The following is a 21,022-nucleotide window of genomic DNA, read 5'->3' as shown; positions in this document are numbered from 1 at the left end:
ATGAATTTACTTCCTTGCTTAGAACCCTGAGAAAAGTCCACTTCTGAGTATGTTTTGATGTCTGTCGGTCCCTCCAACACTACCTTTCAGCTCTGCCATCAGCCCACTTCACTCTGTGCTCCCTGAGTGTGCCACCATGCTGCTCATGACTCCCCTCAATGCCAGTCAATTTCATCTCAGTTTCTTGCTCATACTGCTCCGTGTGCCAGGAATAATCTGCTGCTTTCCCTTGCCTCATGAAAGCCTGTCTATCTAGGAAATATTCTTTGATCTTCCAAGAGTCAGCTATAGCCTGGCCTGTTTCTGAAATCCTTCCTGCCTCCTCAGCCTGTCCCTGCAGAGGTGAATCATCCATGCCCTCATAACTGCCCTCACTGACCCTTCACAGGTGTATGCTATAGCATGTATAACACATTGTTGCTTTATTTTCCATGCTTGTCTCTATTAGATTATAAGTTCCCTGAGGGCAAGGACCATGACCTGTCCATGTTTATATGTTGTCCTGGGATGCTGCCGGTATTAACAAGTGATTCTAGAATGAATGACTAAAGATGAGCTATTGCCTTCTTGGGATTAATGACATTGCTCCTTGTTCACCAAGGCAAACCATGACGAATCACCCAGGAGGCGGGGAGTCTTGATGTGCTGCATGCAAGACGACAGCTGTAAGACTAGGTGGTCTGGTCAGTGGGGCCTGGGGAGTAAGGCTTTCTCCTGGAAAAGTGAATCCTCACAGCTCCTGGGAGTCTCATGACAGAGCAGGGCTAACGAGGAGTTCATGGATTAGGATATGGGTCCAGCCCTAAGATTAAAGAGGTTTACAGAAATGGACACTTTGCTGAGGCCTTCAGGGATGGTAGGAGAGCCAGGCTGCCACAGGGAGCACAGGTAGATTGGTCAGTCTGTCCGCATGCAGCTTGGGACCTAAAGGCAAAGTAGATGCATCACCTAGGAAAGCTCTGACTTGAGCAGATGCTTCGAACTCTCAGGAATAGGGTGTGAAGGATGTAACTAACCTCCCTCCCCCACCCTATCAAGTCTAATTTCCCACCGGTAGCTGGATCTTGAAGACCAGTCCCTGTAAAAGCATGAGACATTTCAATGCTGAATAAGTATGGGAACAGCAGGCTGTGGCTTCAACACTTAATTATATGTGAGCCTGGGCAAGTTGCTTACCTTGCCGCGGTCTCAGTTGCCTCACCCATAAACTGGGCACACCCTGACATGCCTCAGCCACTTTGCAGGATTGTAGTAAAGGTCAAATCATCGTAATAAGAATAGCTATTCTTTTTATATCACCTCCTCTGTGTCAGACACTATGCTAGGTGCTTTACATACAGTATCTTTATCCATCCTCACAACATCTCTGTGAGATGGAACTATTATTGGCTCCATTTCACAGGTAAGTGAATCAAAGTTTGGGGAGGAAAAATATCTTAAGTCACATGCTAGCAAGTTTGCTGACTGGGGTGGCATTCGATCTGTGGACCCAGCAGTCTGGTTCCCTAAGCCGTGTATTCAGGTATGTGGTTGACCTTGCTCTCTAGGAGTAAAGCTACCCCAGGTCCCCTCTGGGACTCTTGGTCTTGTAGCCACAGTGGCAGCACTGAATAAGGTTTAGGAAAGACTAGTCCCTTCCCCTGGGCCTTGGAGATGTGCTCTTGAGAGCACAGCTTTCCCTTCCTGACTACAGGGTCAGTGAATGCACTGTGTCGAATAGCATCCCCCAAATTTACGTCCATCCAGAACCTGTGAATATGATCTCATGGGGAACTAGGATATTTGCATATGTAATTGAGTTGAAGTTACGTGGACTCATACTGGATTAGGGTGGGCCCTAATTCAGTGACGGGTGTCCTTGTAAGGAGAGAAATTTGGACAGAGATACAGACACAGAAGGAAGAGGACCATGTGAAGATGAAGGCAGAGATTGAAGTTATGCTTCCACAAGCCAAGGAACACCAAGGATTCTGGGAACTGCCAGAAACTAGAAGAGACAAGGAATGATTCTTCCCTAGAGACTTTGGAGAGAACATGGGTCTGCTGACACCCTGGTTTCAGATTTCTAGCCTCCAGAACTATGAGAGAATACATTTCTGTTATTTTAAGCCACCCAATTTGTGACATTACAGCAGTCCTAAGAAACTATCATAGTCACCTAGTGCTGTGCCCACCACAGCTGGGAGCCCTGGGTGGGGGGCTGGTGCAGAGTTTGGGAGACCAGTTTAATGGACTAGAGAAGGGAGCTGCCCATTGGGGGTGGTGGTGAGGGAGAGCAGTGTAAAAATAAGGTGTTTACTCATCTAGCTACACTGACCCATTTGTAGACAGCGTCTCTGCATGACTTTGCACGTGTGTGTGTGTGTGTGTGTGTGTGTGTGTGTGGAGTGTGTCTGCAGTCTGTTTTTTTTTTTTTTTCCTGGTGAGGCTAGGCATTCTTCAGGTTGGTGACAATTTGCTCCGTGAAGACTCCATTTGAGAAGCTCCTCCTTTTGCCCTTTGGTCATCTCCACCCCTGGATCTCCAACAGTAAAGCTGGGCTTAGAGAAGTTAAAAAACTTGCCCATGTTTTCACAGCCAGTTAGTAAGAAAAGGAGAATTCAGATCCAGAACCTTGCCGTTTTCAAAATTTCAATCTCTTTTCTCAAGTTAAAGAAAGTGAATTCTTTTTAGAAAGATATAGGTGATTTTGTCATTTATAAGCATCCCCTTAAAATTGAAAGTAACACTTGTTTATTTGTAAAATAATTAGAAAATACAAAAGTAAAAAATTATCCTGGCAATAACTACTGATAATATTGGGAAATTTCCTTTGGTCTTTTTTCCATATATATATGTAGTATCAACAAAATTAGAATAACACTGTAAACAGTTTTGTGTTTTGCTTTTCCATTTACCATGATCTCATTTATCATTATTATCATTCATTTAACATTTTCTAACTTCATTACTTTTTATAAACATAATTTTTAATTATGAAATAATACTCCATCATGTGGGTGGGCCATAAGTTTTTTGTCTTCTATTATTGCCTACTTACATTTTTAGCCTTTTACAGCAATAAACATACGACAATTAAACTTTTCGTAAACATTTGTTCTCTATTATTTCTTGAAGACAGGGGATAATTCCAGGTCAGTGGGTAAGAATATTTTAGGGTATTTGATACATAATGCCCAATTGTTTACCAAAAGGGTTCTACCTAGGAGCAGAATGGGGGCGCTTCACTAGCACCCTTACAGAGATTGAGCACTGTCATTAAACAGGCCTTGCCAGGTAGCTCAGTTGGTTAGAGCTAGTCCCAAACCCCAACATTATAGGTTCCATCCCTATTGTCAGGGCACAGACAATAATCAACCAATTAATGCATAAATGAATGGAACAAGTTGATATATTTTTCTCCCTCTCCCTTAAATCAATTTTTTTAAAAAGCCTTCGTATGTTCTGAAAAGGGGCATACAGGTTGCTGGGCGTTCAGAGGATTCCAGTGGGGAGACCAGGTAGCAGACGGTTGCAACGATCCCGCTGGGACTCGATGGGGCTAGAGGATAGGCAGTAGGAATGAAGGGAACCAGAAAACACATGGGACTCTTAGAACATTCCGTGCGGGGAGGGGGCCGGTACTGATAAGATAACCTGCCCTGGGTGGGATGCAGGGAAGGGCGGAGGATGCGCGTTCTGCTTGGCCTCCTCCGCGCCGCGATCTCACCCACCTGCGAAGGGGGCCAAGGGGCGCACGGCGCACCCCTCCTACCCCTTTAACAAGGACACTCCCCTTTAAGGCGGGCGCCCGCGCGCACCCGGCCCCGCCCTTCGGGGGCGCGCGCGGCGGCCGCGGCGCCGGCTCTGCCGGGAGCGCACGTGCGGGCGCCGGGCGGAGGAGCGGGAGGCGGGAGCCGGGCCCGGGAGGAGGGGAGGCGCCGGGGGCGCGCGCGCGCGCGCTGGGCGCTGCTGGGCTGCGGCGGCGGCGGCGGCGGCGGCGGCGGCGGTGGTTACTATGGCGGAGTCGGCCGGAGCCTCCTCCTTCTTCCCCCTAGTCGTCCTTCTGCTCGCCGGCAGCGGCGGGTCCGGGCCCCGGGGGATCCAGGGTGAGTCCTGGGACGGGGGGCGGAGGCCAGGATGGAGAGGGCCGGGCGAGGGCGAGGCCTCGTTCCGCGGCGCCGGGGCTACAGCGCGCCCCCTCCCCACGCGCACAACATGGCCGGGCGGGGGGCGCGGAGGGGTCGGGGTGACCCTCAGTGGCTTCTCCTGACCCCCGTAGGCTTTGCCGCCCAGCCGCGACCGAGCTCACGCCGGGCCCCTGGGGACCCGAACCCTATTCCAGGCGGAGCTGAATTCGGGGAGCTCTTGGGGGTCGCTCTCCCAGCACCCTGATGTTCCGTAGACGGGAGTGCGGGCTTCTTTCCCAAAATGTGGAGATCATGTTTCTGCCCCTTCGCTTGCCCAGGGGCGGGGGTCTTCATTCCCTCCCTCCAGATGCTCCTGGGGGATGCCTTTTCTCCCGCCAAGATCGTGGGGCTGGGGTGATGAGGTCTTTGCTTTCCGAGGTATCCTGATGCTGAGAGTCCTTGCGCATCTCAGATGATAGGCAAAGGGGTCTCTAACCTTTCCTTCAAATCCTGCACTTGGGGCGTCTCTTCCCCTCCCTCTCCTTCCTCCCTCATGTTCTGGGAAAGGGAGTCACATTTCCCCTTCACCCAGTCCCTTGAGTTTGGTGGGGCACCCACCCCCCCGCCCCCCGCCAATACACATGCAGTGTGGAAGCTCTTTGGAGGAAGTGGGACGAACAGGCCCCTCAACCGTTTTGGAGTTTGCCTTTGGAATCTCTCTAACCCTAGGAAACCTAGTTTCAGAATGGTTAACCTGCATCTAGGTGTATTTGCTTTCCATCTCGCCTCCCCCACCCCACCCCAGGGGGCCCATTCAGTTGCTCACTTAGTGGATGCCTTTCAGGTGAAATCCTAGAACCAGGCTCCAACCCCCAGGATTATTTAAAGATCCCACCACTGGACCGGCTCCCTGGCCCTTCGTCAGTACTTATTTACCTTCCCACACCACCCCTTTTACTTGCCCTTCCCCCACACACACTCCCCACCCCTCCCCCACCCCTCACCTTCCAACCCCCACAGCCTCTGCTGCCCATACCACCCCCACCCTTCCCACTATATAGGTGGGTACCTTTCAGTGGCACCCTTAACTGGGTGTGTTATTTATCAGGCCTTGTGGGGCTGAGAAGAGCAGATGAAACCCTAAAATATTTAATTTAAGAGAGTTGTCTCCAGTGTGTTTTGGCATTGGGGTAGCAGATGAAGGTTATATTTGGCAGTTGTATTGGAGTGATTATTGACCCACAGATGGATCTGGGAGAGACTGTCAGGATTGTATGTGCTCTGATGTATTGCAAAGCCTGCTGCTCTGACTTCTCAGCAGCCCCTGGCCTCCCAGCAATGGGAGGTCAAGTGTGTTCTCTGGCTCTCCTCTCCACGAGAAACAATGGTTCTCAGGTGGGCTGTCTCCTTTAGTAAACCAGACAATCAAAGAAAAAAAAAGACATCATCCCACTTTGACATCTCAAAGACAAGTTCATTATCTTCAGCTTCGATATTTGTTTCCAGTGGTGTAGCCTGTGCAGTGGGGTCTTTGTTCGCTGGCTAATGCTTCTGTTAAGCACCTCGTGTGTGTTGCGGGGTCTCGCTGCTCTGAGCACGGCTGATGTGCTGTGGTTCCGATCACCATGGTGAAGCGTGTGAGCACAGCCTGACATCTGTGGTAAGATCATGGTTTTCCTGAATGATGTTTGCTGGGCCTTACTGTGGGCCATGTTTTTGGAAAGTGTAGCATACTGTTGTTTCTCTAGTGGGTAGTAAATAGGGAGACTTGGCCTTCAGGTTTGTCATTTGATACGTGTCTGAGTAAGTCTTTAAATCGCTTTCATAGGAATTTTTATCCTGTCCCTACTGTGTGCAGGACAACAGCCGTTTCCCTGTTAATGTGGTGTGGTGTCTGTGGGGCTGATCTTGTTGCGAGCCTAGTTAAGAATGTTTAATTGATAATCCGACTGGCTTTGAATGGGGCAGAGTTTTGTGTTTTTTTTGGTAACCATCCTAAAATGGATGTTTGTTGGAGTGAAATGGGTGGTCATAATAGGGAATTAGTTTCTTTTTTTGGTAAATTGGAAATTAGGTTGTGTGTCCAGCAAACATTCTCGAAGGCCTTTAAACTTCTTGGCCAGACACTGCAGTTTTTTCCGGGACACATCTAGTTGCCAATAGTGCATGCTACAGAGACCACTGTTGCAAAAGGCTTAAAGTAAAACGTCAGTTCTGGGAACCTAGAGGCTGAGGATAACAAGAAGTTGATTGCCTTCCTCCCCTGCACTCTGTGTGGCTTCCCTGGGAGGGCTGGGGGAGTGGCAGAGCTGGGCAGCCCTGATGCCTGGTACTTGGCTGTGACATGAGGGCAGCAAGGGTTGGTGTTTCTATTAATCAGTGAATTAACTTTGACTTAGTAACAAGCCAGTGATAAGGAGAATGACTTCTAGGTTATAAACAGCATTCACTTGATAGGTGTGCCATGTTTTACAGCTGAGCTTTGGAATTTTCACATTAGTATTTAAAAATGTAAAATTGCATTAGTTAGTGGCAGAAGACATTCATTTCTTAAGGCAAAAGCAACAAAGGTGACATTTGAGGTTTTGATAGGAACATTTTGAATTTCTGTGAACAGACTGAAAATCTTATTTCAAGCCAAGTCTTGTAATTTTGTTCAGTGGACATAGTTGTGAAGTACAGTGAAAGAGAACTCTTGGAGAGGAAAGAGGATCTCTGATTAGTTTTGTTAAAAGAGCTCCTGGAACAGATGTGATTGAAACGTAATAAAATGGCTACTCTGGTTAAAGGTTAGAGCCACTTGGAGGGAGGAGACTGGTTTTCAGCCCCAGAATTTCGTCCCCGTACAGGTTGTCCTTAAGTCACTTAATCTTACTGTGACTGCCTCAGTGTTTCCTCTGTAAAGTAAGGAAATAATTCGTGTCACTCTGATTGGGACATTTGTGAGACTGACTTAACTGATAGCCAGTTGGCTGGGAGGTATTTTTAGACACAGTTTCTGACTTCAGTGAACAAGCAACGTTGGGTTACTTTTTATCTTACGGGCAGGATAACATACTGGCTTGGGATTGATAGAAGCACCAAGTGTCACCGTGTGGTTAAATTCTTCTTATTTGTGCATTTTTGTAGATGTGTCCGATTTCCTCAGGTTAATTTCTGTCTTTTGACGGGCTCTGACATCTAGACCGGGCAGCATACCTGTGCTAATCAAAGGCAGGCTGGAGGGAGTGACCTGCTTTAGGCTTTATTGGTTTGGCAACGTTTTAATTCTTACACAACTCTGGGTAGGTTTATGGCAGTATGTAAATGTTACATAAGAACATGGAGGCTGAGCGAAGTGGCCGGGATGGGGCTGTGAACACAGGAAGGTGAGGCCGAGGACTTCATCCGAAAGGACCTTGGGAACCTGCAGGCAGCACGGGAAGAAGCGGCACTTCACTTTCCCCTGAAAACCTTTTTAGTTGATTGTGTCTTTCAGGTGGACTGCTGTGTTATAAATAGGTTTATTCTCCACTGGTGAGCTAATTGTAACCTTGCTGCCGAAATATGAATCAGAAAACAGAGGAGAGGAGACGTGCTGCTGCTGCCTTCGGCGTGTCCTGCTGAAGCCGCTTGTTGCATTTTGGAGCATGAGTTGAATTGCGTTGCAGTCTGTTCTCATAATAACTCAGGAGTACAGGGTGTTGAGGTGGAATGGAATTCTCGGTTCATGGCGCTTTAGATGTTCTGTGTTTTTGAAGGTTAAATTAGAATACTGAAGTGGCTCTTTTGTTTTAATTTTGAAATCCTTATTGTTTACTGTTCAGTTTTTGCTCAGAGCAGCAGTGAACAGTAGTTCTGGAATCCCGCCTCTGTGTCTTGAATTCTTGTGCTATTTGTCTCTTAGAGTAGGGGTTGAACTAAGGGGGTCTTATCTCATTCCCCTCTCTGTGTTTACACAGGAGAAATCCTCCAGGCCCCTCTCCCACCAGCCCGGCTGCTGGCCCGTCAGTTCCGCCCAGACTGGTTTTGCCGAGACCTTTTAGGGATCAGCTGCTCAGACCTGACAGTCCCCTGCAGTCTAACTTGCACGCTCTCACTCTGCAGGCAGTGCCTCCTGGCCTGGCTTGAATACCTGCTCTTGGTTTTCGTTCACCTCAGTGTTCTCTCTCACTTTTTCTACTTCTCTCTGTCTCACACAAATTTAACCAGAACTTGGGCTCCAGAGGCACCATCTCTGCCCTCGTCGGTTCGCTCTGCCTGCTGGCTTCTCCATCGTGGATAAATGTAACACCAGGCAAAACTACTGCTGCAGAGTATATCTTTCTCTCCCTTACTCTGTAGAGCTGCCTGGGTTTAGTTGTGAAGTTTCCATCCCAGGTGATCTCGCCTGCTCTCTGGCTCTCGGGCAGTGCTGCTTCAGGCAGCTGTGGGGTTCTTTCGGTTTTCTTCTCTTTCCACTTAAACTTAAGCCAGTATTTGTCTAGCTTAATATATTGAACTTAACATAATAAAAGTAACTGCCTTTCCCTATATAGCATCAGTCAACCCTAATGTTAACACAATTACATATAGGAGAACTTTTTATTCATTCAGGTGGGTATGTATCTGAAACAGTTCTTGGCATGGGTAAGTAACAGAGGACAAGATGGACAAAGATCCCTAATTCTCTGACTGTAATGGGACTTAAAATTGGAGTGGCTTAGACTGAAAATAAATAAGTAAACACAATTATCAGTCACAAGTGCTGTGAAGAAAATGATGATGTGGCCCTGGCTGGTGTGGCTCAGTGGATTGAGTGCCGGCCTGCAAACCCAAAGGTCGCCGGTTTGATTCCCAGTCAGGGCACATGCCTGGGTTGCGGGCCAGGTCACCAGTTGGGGGCATGTGAGAGTCATCCAGTCAGTGTATCTCTCTCACACATTGATGTTTCTCTCCCTCTCTTTCTCCCTCCCTTCCACTCCCTCTGAAAATAAACAAATGGTTTTTAAAAAAGAAAGAAAGAATGAAAGAAAGAAAATGATGTGCTGGAGTGTGCTAGGAACTGCCATTTCATATCTGTCTCAACTTCATTCTTTCGTCTGTAAATGGGGCTGTTACAGTCACCTCGTCGTTTGTGGGAGTTGTGTTTCCCAAGGTTAGCGCCAGCCCTGAACCGGTGAACACTGAACCCCTGCCCCCGGGGAAGCACAGGGTTAGGCTCTTGTGAGCCGCCGGTCCCGACGTTCTCATCTCATCAGCTGACCAGTACCTAACCTTGTCTTCCGTGTGGTTCTGTTCAAAGACGCCTTGTGTGGTGTATGTTGTCGACTGTGTAACACTGAGCTCGAGGCCAGTAGCGCCATGATGCAGGCCTGAACAGCGCTGCCTGGTACACGTGTTTTCTCTGTAAGGCACCTCGGTGTTTTCAGCATTTCAGCACTGCTCTTGGGGGCAACTTCAAACTGAAATCACCACCACCAACAACAAAAAACACAAAAATGGGGAACGCATGGCACCAAACAGACCATGGCAAGGGCGCACACGCCCACGGTCAGAGCCGAGCACACAGGCAGAGCGCTGTCCCGCTGCACCTCAGTCGGCCCGTGGGCGCCGGTGTCTGCACACGTGTGTGTGCGTCACACTTGCCAGCACGTGGCGCGTGTCCGTGAGTGACCATGAGAGCACTGAGAGTGTTGGTACTGGGTTTGCAAATTTTAGCAAGTAGGCAGATACACAAGTATGGAATCGATGACTGGTGAGGATTAACTGCATTTTATTAAAGCTGTTCAGATAATTGTGGCAGAGAGAAAATTATGTCACGGAATTCCAAGGACTCCTAATGGTTTCACCGAAACAGGATTTTAATATATACAGTTAGAAGTCCCATTTGCAGCCTAGAAATAAGCTAAACACACACACACACGTGTACATGTGGAGAGGGAGCGAGAGAACTGGCGATTGACAGATTCCTCTAACACGCTGATTGAGCACCTACCATATTCTAAACAGTGTTGTTTACAGCCAGCAAAGGGATGCAAAGATGCCTTTCTTCATGAAGGCCACCTTCTGGCAGGTGAGATAGATAATAAAGAGATAAATATAAGGTGATTCTGCCAACCACAGCCCATCGTTTACCCCATCCTCCCAAGATTCCCAGCCTTTGGTGTGCTCCCCCTCTTCCAGTTACTCAGTCCCGTGTGAATCTAGGTCCCATTGTGGAGGGATTTTGTAGGTGTAATTAAGGTGCCGAATCAGTGGATTTTCAAAGAGAGACTGTTATGGTGGACCGAACCTAACCGAGCTGGCCCTTGGAAAGCAGAGTTTTCTTAGCCGACTGCAGAAGAGGAAGGCAGGCAGAGATGCTCCCACTGGCTCACAAGAAAGTAGACAACTGTGTGAGCTGCCTGTGGGGCCACATGGCCGGGCACTGCAGGCCCCCTCTGGGAGCTGAGAGTGGTCCTGGGCTGTCAGCAAGGGGGGAATGGGGACCTCAGCCCTGTGTTCACAGGCAGTGGGGTTGCCAACAACCAGTGAGCTTGAAAGAAGTCCCGGCCCAAGGTGAGGGAGCAGCCCCGGCCAACCCATCGTGCTGTGCCTGGACTTCTGACCTGCAGAAACTGTGTGGCAGTAAAGGGTGCTGTTCTGAAAATGTGCGCGCACGCTGGGTCACGTGGCGCTGCGAGGAGACAGCTGGCAGGAGAAGGGGATGAGAGAGCTCTCCCAAGGTAGGCCAGAGGGTCCTTGAGCCCTGGGACCCAGCCATCCCCTCGCTGGGCCTTGTGTGTGAAACGTGCTCTGACCGCACGTGGCTTCCATCCACTGCTTGTCACCCTTTCCTAGATATCTGTGAGTGTCTGGAGGAGGGAGGGAGCTCTGGGTGCTCTGGGTGTAGATTTTTCAGATGATTGTTTAAGTTGAAGAATCTGTGAATTGCACGCACACACACACAGGTTGGGAGTCTGACCCTGTGAGTACATGGAACACAGTTTCTTCTCAAATCATTGTTTATTAATTCTTGTATTGTTCTTAAGTAAGCATTTGTGGTGGACCTGCCTTGCCCCGAACCTTCATTTATTATTCCGGTGTACGTCTGTGTATTACGTTCGACACTTGTAGTGTAAGACTGTCAGATTTGATGTCCAAGACAAGCTGAGTGAGAGGAATACTGAGGAAAGAGTCTGTCTTTGCCCTTTAGAAGTTTATACACAAGTTGACTTTTCTTCTGCTTGTTGGAGCAACCACGAAACTACAGAGAGTACATACCCTTCTTGACTGGGATGGCAGGAGTAACAGAAGCTTCTGGCTGACCGAATGTTCACGATGTACTCAAGTGCTAAGCCAAGCACTGCGCTGCATCTTCGCCTCCATACAGCTGTTCTCTGAGACACGTGTGTCCCCATTTTACAGAGGGGAAAACTGGGGCAGGGAGAGGTCAAGCAGGGGGCCCGAGGTCTGTCTCACTCCAAAGCACGTGCTCTCGACACTGCACTCGACTATATATGGTGATGCCTGTTCAGGTAATTTTCCAACCAGCCTCTGCCTCCAGACTCTCGCTTTTCCTCCATGCCGGCGTTGGGTTTAACTTGGGAAAACAGAGCTTCTGCATCTGATGGTGCCACTGCTTTTACGTGGCCTCCAGGGTCAACCCTGGACCCCTTAGCCTTGCTTCATGAGCCGGCCAGTGTGGGTTAGCCTCCCTGGTGGCCCATCTCTGGCTGGGACCCTGACACTGTTGCATATGTCCGTTCACTGTGGACCCAGCATCCCTTGTGCTTCTCTTCACCTTGGCCTTCTCTCCTTGGCCAAATCCAGCATACTCCAGTGTGAGACCTTTGTCTTCCTGTCTTCCCCCCGTCAGTGATTCCATCCTCCCTGCTTTTCTCCTTGGCCCTCACTGGTCGCGGAGAGCTTCACACTGGTTTTTAGCGGCCTGCTCCTCCCATTCCCCTGTCCCTTAGCTCCTAAAGATTGACGCTAGGAATTGGCTTGTTCTTCTCTCTACGACTTTGTCCTGTCACAGAGCCTTGCATATTTTAAGTATTTAATAAATGTGTTTAATTGAATGCCTTTATCTCTGTCCTCTCAGCCAAATTCTAGGTAAATAATTCCAACTCTGTCCTACTATAATTTTATTATCTCCTGCACATACAGTTTTTGCCCCAGTGACTCAGAAACACTACAGACATTTGTGAGCTACTTGGAGCATCACAGTCCCTCTCCCTAGCTCACCTCTTTCATCTCTGTGTATTCTGCCCCCTGCCCATTTTATTCCACCCAGATTAACTCGTTCTCAGCCTCATTAGTTTTTGGCTCAGCCCTGGCTGAATTTTTTTTCCTCCTTCATTGTCCCAGACGCCTGAAGCAGCCATTCCTGTCCCTCTTCTCACTCAAACTGCTCTGCACTGTCTCTGCCCCACTCATCCATGGTGTAGTAAATAGGTCAGGAAGCAGATACAAAACATCACCGGTAAATGTCCTCCCCTGCCCTAATGAGCCACAAATATGCCTATTTATATACAATGAAGAAAGAAAACAATGTTTTTGGCATGTTCATATAAACTTAGTAAAGGAGAAATACCAAGTTACTGGTGGACGGTCTAAATATGGCGGCTGAGTCTGTGCACTTAGGTCCCAGGGACATTGGACACGCCTCATCGTCATGATGCCACTCATTTGGGTTTGACCTTGACATTCTGGACAGCAGGTGGGCCCTTGCTGGATGTTCAGGTATTTACAGTTAGTCATAAATTAAGTTGCAATGACAGGTCTCTTTAGCATAAACATCAAACGTCTCTTTTGAGTGAGAACAAAGCTTTCATTCTCTAGACCGAAGGCTTAGGGGGTGAACTTGTTTAGACAGCTCTCCAAGGTTGGGTTTGTCTCCAAGTAGAATGTCAGAAAGGCGGTTTGTAGAATAGATACAGTGTGGAGCTTGCCTTCAAACACCTTTCTCGCATGCAAACTACATTCCGAGACCTTTTCCCAGATCAGAATTAAACACCAAAAACTTATCAAGTGTGGTATTGTTAAATCTGTGGGTTTTTTCCCTCCTCATACAAATAGCTTCCTTTATTAAGTCAGTTACATTTCTTTTCATAACTGCTCTTACCAGTACCTTTTTTGGTTTTTTTAGGTACCACCAGCCACACATGAAAAATTTGATTTATTGTGGCTCTTGGGAACTCGAGAGTTTTTGTTTTGTGTTCATGTATTTTGATGATGGTGAAAGGCGAAGGTGTAACTTGGATCTTTTTACCAGTGACCTCTGAGCACTTCACTGTTCTGCTGCGAGATCTTCTCCATGGGTTGGTTAGGGCTCTGGCTGCCGTCCAGGGTCAGTGCCCCGTTTCTGCCCCTGACACCCCCTCCTGGGGAGCCGGACCTTACCTCTGCTTTGTGGCAGTGCAGTGCCGGGCACCTCTGTTTCCTAGTTCAGGGTGGTTTTTTTTTTTTGTTGTTTTTTAAGGAAGGTGACAGGAATTTGATTTTTTTTTTTTAGATTTTTATTTATCTATTTTTAGAGAGGGAAGGGAGGGAGAAAGAGAGAGAGAAACATGAATGTGCGGTTGCTGGGGGCCGTGGCCTGCAACCCAGGCATGTGCCCTGACTGGGAATTGAACCTGCGACACTTTGGTTCGCAGCCTGCGCTCAATCCACTGAGCTATGCCAGCCAGGGCCCTAGTTCAGGGTTTTTATAAACACATCGGCTGTTGTCTGGATAAGTAATTACTAGACAACTTTTTTTTCTTTTTAAAGCAGTGGAATCCTTTTTTTAAAAAATGATTTTATTTACTTATTTTTAGAGAGAGGGGAAGGGAGAGAGAGAGGGAGAGAAACATCAATGTGTGGTTGCCTCTCGTGCGCCACCCCCACTGGGCAACCCAGGCATGTGCCCTGCCTGGAATCAACCTGGAATAGAACCAGCGACCCTTTGGTTCGCAGGCTGGCACTAAGTCCACTGAGCCACACCAGCCAGGGCTAAATCAGGGGCACCCTCTTACAGACGATGATGTAGAAACATACATAGAGCTGGTAAGAGCTGAGCCACTCTGGCAGAGCCCCGTTCCCTTTCCAGTTGTTAGGCTGTGATTTATTGAATAAGACTTAAGCACAACGCAGTTTGCTGGGCACAGTGCTGGACGCCAGTGAGAAAACGGTGAAGGAGAGGACACCGGCCCCCTCCCTGGGGGTGCAGAGGCTCTGGAAGGTCTCCGCCAGCCTCGGGGTGGGGGAGGAACACGGTCTGAAGAACGGTGGACCTCCAGTCTCATGTGCTGGGTTTTTGGTGTGTTTGTTTTATAATTGAGATTATTTTATGTATATTGTTTTGCAGAGATTTATGGTGTTTAAAAATGTGGTATAATACATACAACAGAAAATTGATCGTTTCAGTGTTCATCATTTTAAAGTGTGCAGTTCAGCGGTGTTAAGGACCTCCATAATGTTAGGCGAGCCACGAGCACGCTCTCGTTTCAGAACTGTCTCCCTACCCCAACGGGGAGCCAGACGCCCCGCCCAGCAGTCGCCCCCTCCCCGCCCCCGAGAGCCGCTAGTGTGCCTTCTGAATACTTAATACGCGTGGAATCAGACAAGGCGTTATTTCTTTCACTTAGCGTGATGTTTTTTTAAGTTTATCCATATTGCAGTATATATCGATTTATTCATTTTTATGGCTGAATAATACTCCATTGTATGAATATACCACATTTTATTCATCCACTCATTGTTTGATGGACATTTAGGTTGTGTCCACCCTTTGTTTATGGTGCATAACTGCTGTTAACAAACATTGCCGTCCAGGTTTCTGTGTGAACACTTGTTTTGAGCCCTTTGGATGCATACCGAGGAGCAGAGTTGCTGGGTTACTGGGGAAGCCAGTGTTTAACGCACCGAGGAACCATCGCTCCGTTTTCCGCACCGACCACGCGGAGGTGTTTGAGGGTCCCGGCTTCTTTCCTTTTCACTTCCTCACGACCTTCCTCCTGGGTGTGAAGGGGTATCTCATTGTTTGCATTTGCATTTGAGTTTGAAATTTATTTGCATTTGAGATCATGTTGAGTGAATATCCTTTCGTGTGCTTGTTGGCCATTTGTGTATTTTCTTTGGAGATATGCCTGTTCAGGTCCTTTGCCCATTTTTCAATTTTTGTTGTTGTTGTTGAGTTGTAAGAGTCCTTTATATGTTCTGTAGACTGGACCATTATTAGAGATATGATTTACAAATATTATTTCTCATTCTGTAGGTTCTTTTCACTCTTGATATTCTTCTTTGGTGCACAAAAGTTTTTTAATTTTGATGAAGACCCATTTTGGGGGGTTTTGCTGTGTGTGTTTTTGGTGTGATATCTAAGAGACCATTACCAAATTCAAGGTCATGAAGATTTGTCCCTATTGTCTTTGTTTTTTTTAAGTTTTAGGATATAAGTTTTAGCTCTTATATTTAGATTTTTGATTCATTTTGAGTTAGTTTTGTATATGGTGGGAAGTAAGGGTTCGATTTTATTGTCTTGCATGTGGACAGCCAGTTGTCCAGCCTCATTTGTTGAAGACTGGTCTTGCCCCTGAAGGTCCTAGACACTTCTCAAAAATCAGTTGATTGTGGATATATATGTTTGTTTCGGGACTTGTAAGTCTATTCCATTGATTTTTATGCCTAAATTTAACTCCACTAGTAAGTTTTGAAATTAGGAAGTGTGAGTCCTTCACCCTCATTTTTTGTTTTATTTTTTTAAATTCTGTGTTAACCTCACTTCTTTTTTTTTTTTAAGACTTTATTTATTTTTAGAGAGGGAAGGGAGGGAGAAAAGAGAGAGAGGGAAACATCAATGTGCGGTTGCTGGGGGTCATGGCCTGCAACCCAGGCATGTGCCCTGACTGGGAATCGATGTTTTGTTTTGTTTTCACAATCACTTTGGTTATTCAGGATCACAGCGGTGTATAGAGTTGTGGTCTTTGTTCTAAGGAAGTTGTAGGGGGATTGGATAAGGTCCAGGGAAGAATAAAGCACAATAATCATGGGTTGTAGTAGGCTATTCTTATCAGTTTGTTCTGTCTGATGGATGCTGTCATCTGGAAGGATGAGGGCTGAGCGGGAGTTTGTGAGCAGCGTGTGAAATCAGGAAGAGTAAAGGCGGCGGCGCCAATTTGGACACCGAATGTTGGGCACGCCAGACCGGGGAGGCTGCCCGGTGAAGTTGGAAGTGGCGAGGTTAGTGTGCCTACACAGTGCTCCCCACAAGAACTTAATTGATGGGACTTATTATCTCCAAGCAACACTTAATATAAGCTAAAAATCATAACTACTGCAGCATTAAAATGTTTCGGAACATTCGTGAGCCTTTCTCTGCCGGAACAGACGTGCGTGTGTTGCAGTGTGCCTCGCACCCTTCACCGTCATCCCCACCCCGTGCGCCCCCGCCCCATGCGCCCCCGTGCTCTCGCACCATGTCCCTGGCCATGGGGGTCTAGGCCTAGTGTTGGGCTGAGTGGTGCGAGTCTAGCTCGTAGGTGATCCTTGGGAATCCCCAGTGACCGGCAGCCTCACTGAGGGTCCTCCGGGGTCTGCAGTGGGTGAGCGAGGGGACCAGCCGGTGTCCTTCCAGCACTGAGGCCACCTCACCGGGACCTGGCTGTGTCGGCGCCTCTGCGGCACGCAGCCAGATGGCGTCTGCCCAAGTTGGGACTTGTCAGCCTTCCTCAAAACACAGCTTTTCTCATGGATCCAGTTTGCATTTCCTTCCTACCACAGACCACCTTCTAATCGTGTTTTGGAACCAAGTTTAAATGCTGCCAGGGCAGTTTTGTCTTCAGTTCAGGTTTGACTAGCTTGTTAATAACAACGCTTGCTGTGCTAGCAGGATTCTCGTTCTGACCACTCTTGAACTTGTCTGTGTGTGGAATGATTTTGCTACTCTTCTGCGATTGGTTTTCCTGGTTGTTCGTTCTGCTGCGTGACTGTGAGGTATGTGCTGTTTATATACACGTGTGTAGACCGATTTCACTTGGTGAGTAAGTGTGAAACATTACAAAGGGCTGTTACCATTAATACAGATTTGGTTTTTCAAAGATGTCAAAATTAGGTTTGTGATTTAGTATACTTGTAAATCTGTAGTGCATTCAGATGTTTGTATAATTTTATTGTCACTTATTTTGTTTCGGTGAAAAGTGAGTATTTACAGAAGACTAGCCATGTCTGTCTTTAAAGTTCTGGAAAAGATATGTAAAATTTAAAGCAGAGCTTCCCAGTGTCGGACCAGTGATGCGAACAGTGTGAATTTAGAAATAAACTGGGTTTGAATTTCATCTGGAGGATTTTGGAGGTCATCTGGTTCAGTTCCTTCTTCCCGATTAATCATGAGGAAAATGGGGTTCAGGGAGGTTAAATGACCTGCCCAGTGCCACGCGACTAGTCACGGGCAGTGCTGAGGCTCCAGCGGCAGTTTCTTGCTGAAACTTGCTACTTTCTAATTAGTGGTTAAAACGACACATGTTAAGTGTGTGTGTTTGAGCTTTACATTGAGAGTAGGGATCAAAATTTATTGAGCATCTATTTGCTAAGCACCTTTTATTTCATTTAATTCTTACATAGTCCTGTCACATAATTATTACCAGGCCCACCTCACAGATCAGGAAACCGGGGTGCATGAGTTTCCTAACTTGCTCAAGTCATGTAATTGATATTAGAGGCGGCATTCGAGCCTCGGGTCTTTCTGACCTGCTTCCTGCGTGACACCCTGTGCAGCTCTAATGGCCGTAACTGACACCTCTTCAGGGGTGTGGGCAGTAGTGATGGTTATCTTAAAAACAGGTCTTTTTCAGACTTCTCATTCATTGTAAAATACATGGATGTACAGAGGGGTGCAGAGGGAGTCTTTCTCTGTGCACACACAGCACTTGGGGGATGTCCGGGTAATCTTTATGCGGCTTCTGTGAGGTAAACAGTGTGCTCTGGGTGGGCAGCCAAGGCCCGGACAGACGAGGACTTGCTCAGTTCCTGCTCACAGACCCACATGGCCCCGCTCCCAGTTCCGCTCTCGTCCTGTCCCGCGTAGATTTCACCACTTTTGCTCTTTCCTGTCTTACACCAAGATTGTCTAAGTACTTCCCAAAAATAATGAGCCACGTGTGGGTGTGTTCGTTCTCCAGGATGAGTCACTGTGAAAGGGGCCTCGAACCAATGAAAAGAGAATAAGTATCTGGAATCAGAGACCTCTGGCTCTCCTGCCTGCGAGTTGTGCTCTGACTTGCGCTGCCCTGTGCGTCCCGTTGCGCGCAGAGTAGCCCTTGTGGAGTCGTGCACGTTCCCCGTGCGCTTCCCGACAGGCCCGATGCTGTTCCCTCCGCCTGACGTCCTGGCGCATATACGGAGGGGTGCGCACCCCACAGGGAACCCCTGTGGTGCTTGCAGGGCCCCGCTGACACGGGGCGGGCATTAGCTTTCCAGGTAACAGGCAGGACTCCAGCGTGAGCGCAGAGGTTCGGATCGAGTGTTTGGAAGGTCACAGAAGTAACTTGGTGAGCGAGAGGAGGGTAAAAGAGGGAACAAATAGTTATTGAGGAGGTTCCTTAGTCTTTCTTGTGTCTGAAAGGGTTGGAATTGAAACTCAGGAGGAATTTACTTTAAAAACTCCTTCTGTGATTTGGGACCTGAAGAGTGCCTGCTGTAGACTTAAAGTGTATACTCCCCAAACCCTCAGCAGGTAGCTGCATGTTTTGGAATTTCTCCCAGAAGAAAGGGATCTGATCAGACGCTGTGAAAAAAATAACCACAGGCCACACGGTGGAGATCGGCGCTGCCCGCTCACCTGTCAGTGCGGCCTCTCCTCTGTCTCCTCTTCTTTGTCTCCTGGGCTGGGGTGGCCAGGCGCTGCGCCCTTGCCAGAAGGCCCGAGAGGGAGGGCTTGGACTCTGAGGTACTTAGCATCTGTCTTTGGATCTGTCGGAGGAAGAGAGAGGGTAGATGGTTCACAGCATGAAGGGGACCGTCATGACAGGCCGGTTTTTGTGGAACTGGTCATACAGGTCTTCTCAGGGGCCCTTGTTTGAATGTCTTCCACTTGGTGTCCAAATGGTATTCACCTACTGTGCAGTCCGGGGCCTGGGTGGTCCCTCCCACCTCTGTCCCCTGACGGGGGTGGGGCGAGAGCTGCTTTCAGCTCTGCCAGCCCCAGCCTAAGTATTGTAGCGGCTGAAGCCCCCCTCCTGACAGTCCCAAGAGGTCAGGGCTAGGTTAGGCTCATAGGAGACAGTGTTGGGGAGAACCAACTGCTGCCGTCTGTGCTATTCTTGTGAGGTGGATAAATAAAGGATTTCAGACTCCTGGGCTGCCAAACTGGCTTTCAGAGGCACCAGGTTCATTTGCAGTGATTTCCTGTCAATAGTCTACACTTACGTGTACCACACACCCTGCAAAACTCACTGGTCCCAGAGAAGATCGCATAATCTGCCTGTTTGAAAAAGAAATGTGTGTATACATATATAAAAAGTGCTTTTAAAGTGATACCCATGGACCTTTCAGAATGGGTTAAACTTATTGAGCCCTTTTTATGCATTAGCTCATTTAATCCTTACAGTAACTTCATGAGGTAGCCGCTAATATTATCCTCTTTGGAGGATACTGTTTATGCCCCTTATGAGAGGGGCACCTGCCATGGACTAAAAGAAGAGGATGCTGGGTCGTCAGGGGAAGCTTTTCAAAGGAAGCGACGTGTAAGCTCAGGTTTAAAGGACCTGTAAGAATTAGCCAGGAAAAAGAGCATAGCCTCAAAGGAGTGCGTGACAGGGTGCGTGCAGACTGCGTCCCGGAAACCGTGGGCGTGCCTCGTGCTGGCGGAGGGAGATGGGGCCACGATAGCTCCACGGAGCCCTTGGTGGTTTGGGGGTAGGGGGGGTGTTGGGGGGCGGGGCCTGCATCTCCCAAGGGTACGTTCTTGCACCCAGGCGTCTAAATCTGAAAGAAAATATCTTTCCCAGCCATAGAATAATTTGTATTAAGTCTAAGGCAAAGCTCAAAGGCAGTTTCTCTGTCTTGCAGGCATAAAGCAGCGCACCTAGGGGAAGACAGTAGGGCCAGAAAGCCTGCTTGTGAGCTGAGTGAACAGGTGGAAGGGTTGTGCCCCCTCCGATGATGTCGTCTTTTTGACCTAGCCCTGTAAAAGCTCCTTATTTGGGAACCTCAGGTGTGCTAAGGAACGATCCTCTAAGTCTGGAAAATGGCCTAGGGTGAGGTCTGATCGTTGATGTCAGCATCTGCCCCCAAATTTCCTACAGCTCTGCTGTGTACATGCACCAGCTGCCTGCAGGCCAACTACACGTGCGAGACCGATGGGGCCTGCATGGTGTCCATCTTCAACCTGGACGGCATGGAGCACCACGTGCGCACTTGCATCCCCAAAGTGGAGCTGGTCCCCGCTGGGAAGCCCTTCTACTGCCTGAGCTCTGAGGATCTGCGCAACACCCACTGCTGCTACACCGACTTCTGCAACAAGATCGACCTGAGGGTTCCCAGTGGTGAGTGGACACCCTTGTTGGACTATTGGCTCGTCTTGGAGGTAGGGCACCCCTCTCATTTCGTCCTTCTCTGCGCTTCCCCAATCCCTTTGAGGATAGGTAAAGGTGCCTTTTTGAAGCTCTCTGAGGTGACAGGGGATGGGATTCCTCCCATGTCAGGTTTGTGCATCAGAGGATGAGGGAGGCAGGTTGTTGCTGGGTTGGTCCCAGAGGCAAGAGCTGCAGCTTGGATGGTGTGCAGCTGTTGGGGAGTGGGAGAGCCAGGCAGGGGTCCCAGGGGAGGGTGTGGGGCTGATCCTGAAGGAGGCAGCCCCGGAGCCGTCGGGGTGGGGATGGGGCCAAAATGGGAAGGAGGGCTCAGATGAGCAAAAAGGACAGTGGTCAAGGCTGGAAAGTATTCGATCCCACCCTCTGCAGGTCTGCCACTGAGAGGGTGTTACCGGG

The 21,022-nt window shown here is 48.5% G+C and overlaps 1 protein-coding gene across 1 annotated transcript in view; it reads left to right on the top strand.

The window, feature by feature from the left end:
- Positions 1 to 3,878: 3,878 nt before the first annotated feature.
- Positions 3,879 to 21,022, top strand: part of ACVR1B (activin A receptor type 1B) — a 35,549-nt gene continuing 18,405 nt past the window's right edge. The window contains exons 1-2 of the mRNA XM_045829375.1: positions 3,879 to 4,088; positions 20,339 to 20,578. Coding sequence (XP_045685331.1) covers positions 3,998 to 4,088; positions 20,339 to 20,578 — 331 coding nt within the window. The 5' untranslated portion in view covers positions 3,879 to 3,997. The remainder of the gene's footprint in view (positions 4,089 to 20,338; positions 20,579 to 21,022) is intronic.

This window comes from Phyllostomus hastatus, unplaced genomic scaffold (assembly GCF_019186645.2).
Source record: "Phyllostomus hastatus isolate PE091 unplaced genomic scaffold, TTU_PhHast_1.1 phas_scaffold_93, whole genome shotgun sequence".
Taxonomy (NCBI): Eukaryota; Metazoa; Chordata; class Mammalia; order Chiroptera; family Phyllostomidae; genus Phyllostomus; species Phyllostomus hastatus.
The sequence above is the reverse complement of the archived record's forward strand: the minus strand, read 5'-3'. Positions and strand labels throughout refer to the sequence as shown.